This window comes from Melospiza melodia, chromosome 5 (genome assembly GCF_035770615.1).
Source record: "Melospiza melodia melodia isolate bMelMel2 chromosome 5, bMelMel2.pri, whole genome shotgun sequence".
Taxonomy (NCBI): Eukaryota; Metazoa; Chordata; class Aves; order Passeriformes; family Passerellidae; genus Melospiza; species Melospiza melodia.
This window is the reverse complement of record NC_086198.1, coordinates 2,690,092-2,702,414: the sequence shown is the minus strand read 5'-3', so window position 1 is coordinate 2,702,414 and position 12,323 is coordinate 2,690,092. Positions and strand designations below refer to the sequence as shown.

Genomic DNA, 12,323 nt, shown 5'->3' with positions numbered 1-12,323 from the left:
GCAAGAAGGAGGTTTTGTGTTTTGAGTTTTTTTTTCACTGTTGGTTCTTTTTGGTTGGGTATTTTCGGGTTTTTTAGAGCAGACTCTAAACACAGTGGCATTCTTAGAATATCCCATTACATATCTAAGCAGCCATTACAAGCATTTAAGGAATGTTCCTTCCATTTGCCTAGAATATCAATTATAATGCTTTAACCTCCCAGTAGATCACCATCATATACAATAAACCTTACAGGTCTTACATTTACTCCTACAAAAAGCTAGAAGAAAGGAACAGAACAGCATGTCACTTCATTCTAGACTGCAGGCACACACATTTTTTCTTGCCATTGTTTGGCATTCAGAGAACAAGACTAACAAAATGGGAAGGAAAGAGAAAAATTTCATGGACGTTGGTGCCTTGCTTAGTAAATGCTTAGTAAATGTCATATTTCTAGAAATGACAGAAAAATCTCATGTTGTTTAAGCAAGTTATGAGACACTCAAAACCATTCATTCTTGTCAAAGTATCATAATCACAGCTTTGTTTTAATACAGTGTTAAAGTGTGCTTTCACATGAAAACAGCACTTTGGGGAAATAAAGGAAAATATTTATAATAAATAATTCCTATCCTTTACACAGCAATTTATGTAAAATTTTAAAAAAAGCACATATCACTTTGCATGCAACAGAAACTGAGTAACCTTTTGCCTGTTGTTGTCCTCTTTAATATATAGTCTCTTATGCTTGTTACTGGGATTTTTTATTTAAATTATTTTTTACCTTGAAAACAGTATTTCACATAAGGAGTGACATTTAAATAACTCTTTTTTTTCTAGTCATGGTATCTATAAAACTCAGGACCTTGATAATGGCAAACTTGTATGAATTCAGATTTAATGGACTGAATCAAAATCTACTTCTGTCTGGTAAGTGAACTCAATCCATGTCATCCTGATTTCTAATATTAAAAATTGCCACAATTTGAGCCACATTATTGTAGGCAAGTTCAGAAAGATGTATTGAGATTAAAAATAAGGAGCAGTTCTCTTCTGGCCTGCAATCTGGAAGGAGTCTTAATGCCAAACTGACCAACTCTTAAGGAATTTCTCAAATATTTTAATAAGTTAGAATAGCAGTCCCACTACTAAAATCAGCCACAGGGAAGAATAGAAAGCAGCCCCTTCTTTGCTGCATCTATTAAAAAAATTACCTTATAGGAGTTTGGTGCGTGCATATTTAAGTTATTTTGAGCTCCTTACTTCTGCATTATATTAAACACAAAAGCACTTGTCTCAAGCTCTTACTCAATTAATCAAATCCTTGCTTTGCCTATGCCACGGAAAATAAGACCTACAATATCAAAATAGAATGCAATTTTAGACCTGAATGGAATGATTTCTTACAGAAATTACAGATTCTGTAATTTCTAAAGAAATTACTCCTTTTGAGCATTCCAAGATGGCTTTTTCTTCCCCTACTCCTAAAATATGCAAAATGTATCTAGAGGAAAACATAAATAACTAAAGGATATAGATGAATATTTTTAATTTTCTTTTAAATACTCTGAGGCCGTGTCTTCAATACATCTCTCAAAACACAGCACATAAACCTGCACTGTCTCCCTTTTTTCACGGATGTGTTTTCACACGTCCACAGCTGAAAAAAAACCATCAGCGAGTTCAACAGACTGGAAACGCAAGGAAGCGACTGTACCTGATTCAATGGAGTAAACGATTTCTGCATTTTTCCCTTTGTCCTTATCCAGGGCTGTAACCTGGAGCACCGCTGATCCAACGGCTGCTGACTCGTGCACTCGTCCCTCATGGGCAGGGCTGGTGAACCACGGCGCGTGATCGTTGGTGTCGCTGACGTTGACCACCACCCTGGCGTAGTTGCGCTTCACAGGAACATCCTGGTCTCGCACCTGCAACGGTCAGCACACCACCAGGAATCAGCACTGCAACTTCACCAGTTCACTGTAGATTTCATGTTTCTCTTTGCTGATTTATGTTGATTTATGTCCGGAGATAGCTCGGATAGGGATGCCACTTGCTCGGTTTCTCGGCTGTTTAGGTGGCCTGGAAAGGCCCAGAGTGGCCTTGGACAGCCCGCGCTTCAAAGGACGAGGAGAGACTTCTGATCTTGTCTCGGTCTCGGTGTTTATTAATTGTTTATCTAAAAGATTTTCTTTCAGCCCGACAGAGGTCTGCACAGCAAGTCAGCCGTGAGCACACTCTGCAAGCCCCCGGGGCGGTCACTTATCTTTATACCCGAAGTTACGTATACAATATTTATAATTTTTCCCCAATACCTTCTACCCTTATTAACCGGTGCACTTCTAGTAATAACCAATCCCAAAGTGCCACCATCACCACAGAAGATGGAGGCCAAGAAGAAGAAGAAGAAGAAGGACAGGACACGCCCCAATTCCTACATCTTACTTCTTTAGACCCTCCTGTACAGAAATCCTAAACCCTGTGTTTTATACTCTAATTAACTTATCCCTTCACCATTCACCCAGTGAAATCCCCCCATCCTCATACAGGTGTCGTCTCCCGTGTAGGATCAAAGTCCAGCCACCAGACACTTCTGGCAACATTCCAGGACTCCCGAGCCCCCCAAGGGTGGTCTCGGCCACTCTGCACCTCCATCCTGAGGTGCTGAGATCCCACAGTTCACCAGACATCAGCAGTAATTCAAGGCGCAATCAGGCACAGAGCCGAAGACCGCACAAAAACTGGAGGCACAAATAAGCGTTTGAATTACGGGGACAAACTGAAAGGACATGAAAAAGTATCCGTGTGTAACTCACAACAGAAGAAATCTCACGCGTACTCACCATTATTGTGAGAATGTGCTGGTTCATGGTCTCGTGATCCAGTTTTTCTGAGGTATAAAGGGAGCCAGTTGCAGGGTCCAGACGAAATTTCTTAAGACTAATGGGATCAGTGCTGCCCTGCATAGTGTAAATCAGTTTATTCTTCTCATCTCTGTCTGTGGCACTGACTTGCAGAATTTCTGTCTCTGGTAAGGTATCCTCAGGAATAACAACTTCATATTTTGAAGCAGAAAACTGAGGCCTGTGATTATTTGTGTCTATAACTTTGATGTACACCTGAAATGATACAATGGGAAAGGGAAAACATTGATGACATTTGGTAAAAAGAAATGAAAGGAGGATATTTTATTAAAAATTAGACCATCATACTGAAGTAATACCACCTCAAGACAATTTTATTTTGCTGAGAGGAGGAGAGATTCAAGACGTGTAAGGAAGAAGAATGTCACTAAAGCCAAATCTGCCTCACCTTCCTTAAAGTCAAACAAGAAATCTATACAACCGGAAACATCTTAGATAAGACATCTTAAAGGGAATAATATTTGTCCAAAGGAAGACAAAAAAAAAGAAATTCCTTGTTAATTTTGGAATTAAACATTTAAAATATACAATATGGATCATAGAGTAGGTAAAAGTACTGCTTTGGGGTGCAAATTTACAATTTTAAGCAATGTTTTCTCAAGGCAGTGCATGCATAATACTCCTCCTTGCCCTCACATAAAACCAGTCCTCTTTCAGCCCCTCACATCTGCAAGCATAGGCAAGAATAGAGAAGTGGTGGAATTGCCATAAAAGTGCATTATTTTGAAGAACTGCAGGTGGTTTTGTTTACTATTCTCTAGCAATGTAGCCCAATTTCAGCATAGCTCACTGGTCACCGACACGATTTCTCTGAAGTTACAGTTACATTAAATCTGATGCTTCAAATTGCATCTTTGTATAATATTGCTCACTGGACCCACACGAGATCCCTGCGGCCCCACTTGCTTTACACAGCACCAAAGTTTTGTGTGAAAAGGGTGAGACAGACAGACAGCCACCATCCTGCTCCTTCAACAGTGATAACACCAGACAAGTAACAGGAATGCAAAGGAGTTGGCAAGCAGACAGCAAAGCTCCAGCAACACACAGCTAAATTCAGGTTCTTTATGTGCTGCACGTACAGCCATGCTCCTATCCATCCAGAGGTTAGGAGCTTTGTACACATTTGTTAAGGGCTATATATAAACAGGTTTTCAAAATAGGGACTTACAATTCTGTAAGTGGGTTAAATTACTCTTTGGAGACACTTACTGCTTTCCATTGCTAACTGGCGGAGTCTGCAGGTGTAATTTAGACAAGGTATCAAACTGCATGCAGAAGAAACTAAATTAGATGAATCCTGATAGTGTCAAATAATTAGGAAATGCTAGGGCTCTTGCTACAGGAAGAAGAAATGTCAACCTTGCAAAACTAGCATCTTACTCTAAAACTGAATAGTTTGGCACGCTGATAAAATCCCTTGCAAGATGTTGCTGTGGAGACTAAGAAGTTTGGTTTTGTCACGGATCAGAAACAGATTAAAGAAAAGAAACAAAGAGTTAGACTAAATATTGACTTTCAGTGGGGAGAAATATTAATGGTACGTGATCCAGGATACATATTAGGACAAGTTTTTAAATACATTAACAACAAATTAACTTGGAAAATGAAGAGTAAGTATTACATTAAATATGTGATCATTTTACCTTGTCATGATTAAACAGGATGCAATAAAGCAAAATTTTGTATAAATGAAATACATTATAATGCCTCGTGGAAGAAGGCAAAAAGGTCTAATACACTTACAAAGTATTTGAATAAAAATAGCTGCTCACTGAAAAACTGTGCTCAGGAAAATTAAAAATTATACCAAATGAAGATGAACAAACAATTTAAAAAAAATATACAGCCCCAACACTCAATACAACTCAAACTATAAAAAAACTTCTGCATAAATTGAAGTTTTAAAGGCCCTATACAATTACAACACTTCATTAATGGATAATGTGCTTTCAGAATGAACTCATCACCAATTATTTTATTAACTTTCCATCACCAAGAAACTATTAAGGCCAGACTCATAAAAAAAAAAAAAAAACACCGAAGTGAAAAGATGAGGTGTAAAATGCAATGAATTTAAATTAAAATCTCTATTTAAGTTCATGTCTATTTCCACTTCCAAATGAGGAAACACAGAAACATAGGTTAAAATTGGAAGTGAGAAGGTGTGCAACTACAGAGCAATTCTGTTAAGCAAATCTTTGGAGCAGAAGACATGGCCACCTGTGCTGTTGGCAGTACACAAAACAAATAAAGAAAAATAGCATTACTAGAATGGAGCACCACAAAAATTCCCATGCAAACAACTAAGTTAAATGCCAGGAATGTAGTAAGGAAACCCTATTTTCAATTCAGGAGTTCTTACTGAGGCTAAGTGACAAGTGCTAGATGTGCAATTACCTTTTAATTGTAAGAGGACCAAATTTTCACGTAAACTGTTAAGACCTTGAAGTTAAATGGAAAGCACTTGCAGAAAGAATTGTGAGTGCAGTTTTAAAGACCCATACAGAAAAATATGGTTTAGTGTGCCTGAACACATGAAGAACTTGCGTAATTCTAACATAACATGCAGTATAAAATAAAACTAGCTTTTGAACATTTCTCAATCAAATGACAAGATTCAATTCAAATGAAATATGCTAATATTATCTTTTAAGAAAGAGTTGCACATTAAAGAGGCACAATATAGAAAAGCTTAACATCAGCAGACCACAACGTGATCTTTGAAAAAAAATGCTCTGGAACTAAAGAAACTTCATTTATTTTGCAAAAATATGCAAGGGCTGTGTTGCACAGCTGCCTTCTGCCCACAGATCCCACTGAGAGCAATGTACACTGGTTATAAGAGAACAAAGCAGGATTACTTTGAGGAAGGACTTAAAATCTATTAATAATCTGACAGGTGAAACCTAAATTTGCATAGGGATGTACTGATTGCTACCAAGAAGTGATACGTGCCATTGACAAAGCATACTCAATGTGCACTGTTTAAACATAATGTTTAGATTTTAGGTTACTTTACTATCATTTTCCATTTACTGATTCTGTGTGGAGTTTAAAATCTACTCCTGTCCCATAATTACATTACAGTTACATTGACATGTTTATATAATTTTCATAAATAATAAATTGTATTATCCAGAGATGATATAACTTCATTCCAGCTCTGTCTTTGTAGAGCAATGCAATTGCAGGCAAAATTACAAGCAAAGACGTAGTAAATGAAGATTATTCTATACTTCATTCCCAAAGTATCAGGTCCATATAGATTTTGCAAAAAAGTAACATTAAATATTGTGCAATAGCAAAGCAATAGGTAAAATGCTGCAATTAGCTGTAAGCCATCTGAAATATTACTTTCACTGAAAGAATGACATATATAGCAATGACTGCAAGTGCCTATAGCTAGAAACAGGACCATTTCTTTTGGTTTTCCCCCAAAAATCAATTCAATAGTTCATTTACCACTACTTAGAGCCTGTGAATAACATTTTCTGCTTGCGTACATAGGTATGCCGACTTGTGGGATTTAGTTATTTAATTTCTGTATTTTTATTTTATTTTTAATCGTAATCCTTCCAAGCCTGACACTAGTATTTTCTAGCATCATGTCAAACACCACTACTGTAGGCCTAGAATTTGTTTGTCCTTGTTTTGCCTCATGCATTTGGCATTTAGATGCATGCAAAATTCTAATAGACTCCACGCCTACTATGGCTTTATTTTTCAAAAAAGCTATTTAACTGAAGTCCTGAAAGAGTCAAATGCTCTACAGATGTTAATGGCCCGAGGCCAGCAAATGCCTTCCAGTTTAAAGTCAGATTCAATACACTGCTTTTACACAGTAAGGTTTTCATTTCTTGTGCCCCTCCCCAATTTCTTGCAAATGCCATTTCCTTTTTCAAATTAAATGTAAAATTACTTACTCTGCTGTTAATCAAGATCTGCTAAATTGGTTATATCCAGTGTTTATAGCAATTACTTTGTAAGCTAAAAGCTCTGTGTGGCATATTGTTGTTCCTCATGTATTCACTCAGAATTCAGAATTTCTTTTGCCTGTCACTCCATTACTCCATTTTAACTGTTCATCAGCTCTTAGAAGAATCCAATGCCATATCAGCACTTAAACTTCAATCATCAGTATTTTTGCAGTGAGTAATGGAGTTTACACACTGGCAGCCATAAATCACACCTTCAAATTTGATTTTATATCAACATTTTTAACCTCCTAATTTAAGCCTGATCTGAAATGCATCTTTTGAGGGATAGTCCTGAGGGTTATTTTAACAGATTAGTGCATTTGGGCAGCCCAGGAGTTATGGGGGAGATAAGAGAATCAATTAAAATCAGGATCATGCACCAACAGCTGCAGAATTTGAACTAATCCACACTCCACAATCTAATACACCACACTGAGACTCCAACAACAACAGTAAAACTTGCCCTTGTCCCACGAGCAGGGCAAAAGAAAGACAGGGCAAAGGAAGCCTTTGTGCTTGTTTGTAACAGAAACCACAGTCCCTGATCCTGCCAAGCCTGAGAGAGAAAGAGAAAGACATGAAAAACAATCACAGAAAAAGCAATCACAGAAATTACAAATGTGAGACTACTACTCCAGTTCTTCTGGAGAAGAGTGCTGTGGGGTAAATGTTTATAATGATCACTTAGCTTTACAAAATGTTAAAATAACAAATTCTTTTAAGGAACAAAAAGTACACTGTGCATTCCCCAAGAAGAACTGAATGAATCACATAACTCAGAGGAAAAGAAGGGGTGAGGGTTAAAGTAATTTTCTGACCTTCCCATTCTTGGTTGTTCTAAAAGACAATGCAGATTATGGTTCAACTGTGACAGCCCAGGGCATGTGCATAAATTCAGCTATGCCAGCAGCAGCACTGGACAGGCTATCTGCACACCAAGGCCCTACATTAAGCCTTGCCTAGTCCCCAGGCTACCCCAACACCCTGTATGATGGCATCTTTGAATGCATTTTTGGTGGTGGGGGGGAAAGTGTGTATGGAAAAGCCTCTTGCTGTCTTTTTGAATGTTAGCTGAATTTGTGTTTCCTCTATTTTTTTTTGTCCTGAGAAATTCCTGCCTTCTCTCCAGCATTCTGTAATCACTAGAAGTGAATCTGCTCAATATTTCTACTACAAGTAGGCGAATTTAATAAATTTTCAGCAGGATTCTTTAAACTGTTTATGGTGGTTATCAGCACCAGAGGCAATGGCACCACAGCTATGATTGCAGAAAGCTCCTACTGGGAAACATGTTGCTGCCTTTGAAGAGTCATGGTCTAGAAAAATCACTCACAATTGCCACTTCTTAAGAGAAGGCATTTCTTAAAGGAAATTGCTAAACTTGTTCACCTTCTACTATCAAATTTACTCTATTTGACCTATCAAGCCTCCAGACATGCAGCCACCTCAATAAAGATTCTGTTTAAAACCCTTAACATTGACAAAAAACATCTTCTGGCTAAAAGCAGAAGACAACACATAAGACATTAGAAAACGTTACAGAAAAACATATGCACTGCACAGAAGCTGAACAAGAAGAAATTGTATCTGTAGCACAGATCTCCATGTACAGAAAAGACAGCAGCAACCCACTTATTGCTCTTTGAGTGTCTGAAGGGAAGGTCAGTGATAGGGGTAGGTAATACAGACACATCACTGTCCAAGCCCAACAGTCTTTAATCAGTAAATAAAGCCTTTCCTTTCTATCTGGAACAAAAGAGAAGCTCCTCTGTAATCATGGCTCTACTCACACCAACCTCAGCTAAGCTGTATTCTCAAATATATTCAGGTTCTGGGATGGGGAAAGACACTAGATGGCAAAAACAGGTGGGATATACATCATAAACTACTTTACTATGAATTGGACAATACTGTCACAAAAGGCTTCTGCAGCTTTAAGTGAACTTATTAGTCCAACTGCAAAGAATTGCCACCATCAGAGAGAGCTTTAGTAAAAAGGTAATTTTAAAACATTGGTTTGTCAGAGGTTGCTGCTTTTTTGGAGATTGCTAAACAATCTCTACTTTCACCAAAACTAAAATAAAGTATTTGGGAGAATACAAAGAGATGTTATAATCTAAACCTTGTTTCTGTACATACACTATGCAGAAAAAGCAGCTTAGTTTCTTGGATATTGTACAACTGGTCATCCACAGATCGTCCCAGGGGGAGGGGAACCACAAAATTTTAAAATAGCTGTCTTTAAATTTCAAGTACAGTAATCACTTCATGTAGTGATTTTGGAGAAGCTTCTAAGGAGGAGTAATTCAGATGAGTAGTATAAATCCTTTTCTTGTAAGAGAGTCATGCATGCAGGGGCTTAGTTTCTGTTTTCACTTATTTAGCTGCAGGAACATGTTATAACTTAAAAACTGTTGGTTCAGACTACAGTATAGTAACACACCACCTGTACACCTAAACCACCAAACAACATGGGTCTGTGAATATCAGAATTCACTTCAATTTTAGACTAAGTCTCTAATTTAAACAAACCATGTTCATTGCCTAGGATTAAAAAAATGGTGAGAAGAAAACCCAACAGCTTCCCCATCCTCCAGCTACATACTCTTTATAAGTGCTTCATCAGAAAGTTTGTTACCTGAGTGCTGATAGTTCTGGTTCCATCTGTTGCTTCTACTGTCAAGTTGTAATTTGATTTCTGTTCTGCATCAAGAGGTCTTGCAACAATGATAGTTCCTGTGCCCTTGTCCACATCAAATCCACTGTCATAGTTGCCACCTTGTTCAGGAAATTGTGAGAGGGAGAAGTTAATAAAATGCATTATTGTATCCTCGTTTTTATGTATGATCATGTTCTGTCTTCCAATGCTTAATGAAGGTGGAAATATATATACATGTATTTATACATACATTCAGTTTAAATACTTTGGGGTTTTTTCCTGGTAACCTGATATGCTGCTAATAGATATTTAAAACTGAGTAGTTTTGGACAAAGCTGACTTGCCCAGCTCATGGGAAGTCATCAGGGACATTCTTATTAGCAAGATTCACTACTTATAAAAAAAAAAAACAAGACCATGGAATTTAATGATTCCATACAGCAGGAAATTGAGAATTACTGCACCAAATGCAAGTTTCTTTTGGGCAGATTATCAGCTAATAAGTGAAAAACATACTTTTTATCAAAATACATTAAAATCCCATTTGACATACAGTCAAATTTTTGTCTTTTGGAGCAGAATACATATTATTATATTCATATGTGATTATAGATAAGGCTGAAAAAGCTGCAGTACCTCCAAAGGATTATCATCTTAATGTTGAGCATCTAAGGAATTTACTATCTCAGTCTTACTGAGATAGAATAGTGCTAAACGTTTAAATCCGATGTTTAAATATGGTCAAGTTCCTTTTCTGAAGCAAATTATCTTAATTTCCCTTGTGAAACTTTCAAATTACTCTTTGAAATATAGTTAAATAACTGTGTAGATCAATAGCTACACTCAGTTGTTTAAACATTTAATTGATCATCATCTTGCCACTTGGAGCAGACTGCCCTGAGAATGCAATGTCTTCAAGTCCAAATACTATTAGTGATGATGAATACTGCCATTTAACTACAATTGCTTTTGACCTCTCAATAAAGTGCCTAAAATGGAAGAATCAATTCTTATTTTGGTCAAGCCAGTGCTAGATATGGCAAACCAATTTTTCCTAATTATGGGCATGTGTTTTTCTAATTATATTTTACAAGGCTAGCAGATAGCATTCAGATATCATCTGAGTGCTTTTTTTTCCTTTAACAAGATTATACATGCTAAGCTTTGCAAATCACTAAATGCCTTTTATGAAAAGCCAAGCTTAGAAGTGAGACGGTGAAGTTCCAAAGGTTGCAAATTTGAACTTAGTCCAAGAAAAAAACAGTAAATACTGAAATGAGCCCCCATTCACATGTAAAAAGGATTTCACTTTTAGAAGGTTCCACTGCATGACAAACATATCAGTTTAGGAAAGATGGGCTGGATTCTGCTTCACTGGATTTGAGATATTTGGTAATGACCAACATCACATAATTTTTCTAGTTCAATTGAAAGCCAACTCCTCTTACTGGTCCAGCAGCAGTTTCTGAATCACTCAAATGGATAGACACTGGACATGATGAAAGGCAGCAGCTTTTTTCTTAACAGATGAATTTTTTTAATGGTCTTTGTGTAGTATGTCAGTTTTAGAAGGTGAATCTAGTTTTTCCTTTGATAGCTGGCAGGCAAAACCATTTTCTCAGATGTCTCAATGAAGTTCTCTACATTTTAAGGGAAGAGTAAAGTGAATGAGCATGAACTGGTTCAGTCAGTTTTCCTGACACAAGGACAAGCTCTCTAACCAACATTTTTCCCTTCCTTATCAAGAAAATCACCAGGGCCTTGCCTGTGTTTGTAGTAGCAGTGATATCTGGTGATCCGCTGAAGCAGAACTCAACCCAAACTTCTGCATCTAGTACACTGGAAGTGTAACAGCAACAATTTTGGCCAAAGCCAAAACTGGATGCTCAGAATTGATGCTGTGTAAATGTAATGATGACAAAACAAAACAAAAACGAACCTGTCACAAATGCAACCGTGAGCACTTTGATTTCCGAAGGGTTAATAAAATAAATAGTTTATAAATGTACGCTTTCATTTCAGATCTCATAATCTGGTAATAAATTATGTGATCTCAGCAGATACCTTCTGCTGTACAGTTCAGGTCACAAGCCATCTGTAAGATGTAAAATACTTCACTAGCAAGCTTGTCTCCTGGCTCAGCCAAAAAGAAAGAAAGCATGGAAAGCAAGCACAGAACACAAAGGAAAGCTGTCAATCAAATTCATTCATGCTATTAGAAACAGTAAAAGAGGGTGGTAAAGTGACCACCTGTAAGAGTAGCCCATAACTTCACAATATGATCATATATCAAATTTTCCAAAACACTTTTACTAAGAAAACCATCAAAATAAAATGGTTTATTTAACAATGCCCGGACAAGTTATGCTCTTTCCCCATGGAGTTTTCTGTATATGTCTTTCTAAAAAGAGCAGGAAAAGATCATTCATTTTCTGCATTAGGCATACAATAAAAATATGTAAATGTCCAACTGTGCTGCACACTTAGAAGGAGCAGATCAAAATAATACTATCAATTAGAATTCTATTCAGATGTACACACTGTTCCCAGTGCATAACAACTGAGGCACGCTAAGAACAATAGGAAAGTACATCCCCAATTTAATTAACAAATTTTGCTAATAAAAGGCTCCAGAAAAAAATCACTGCTGTAATGTGCTCAGATTCCAAGAAGCCTCTGAGGCCTATTCTATCTACTCTCTTTCATCTCCATGAACTGCTCACCTTTCTCTGACAATGACACTTTCTTAACCTTTCCTTTAATGGACTCATTTCGGTCCA

General features: G+C 37.2%; 1 protein-coding gene across 5 annotated transcripts in view; it reads right to left on the bottom strand.

The window, feature by feature from the left end:
* Positions 1-12,323, bottom strand: part of FAT1 (FAT atypical cadherin 1) — a 100,521-nt gene that overhangs the window by 32,381 nt on the left and 55,817 nt on the right. For all 5 annotated transcript variants that reach the window (XR_010027728.1, XM_063156010.1, XM_063156012.1 and 2 more), the window contains exons 7-9: positions 9,523-9,662; positions 2,824-3,099; positions 1,698-1,908 (exon numbers count right to left, since the gene is read on the bottom strand). Coding sequence is in view for 4 of the 5 variants with exons in the window: in XM_063156010.1 (XP_063012080.1) it covers positions 1,698-1,908; positions 2,824-3,099; positions 9,523-9,662 (627 nt within the window). In the remaining variant the exon portion in view is untranslated. The remainder of the gene's footprint in view (positions 1-1,697; positions 1,909-2,823; positions 3,100-9,522; positions 9,663-12,323) is intronic.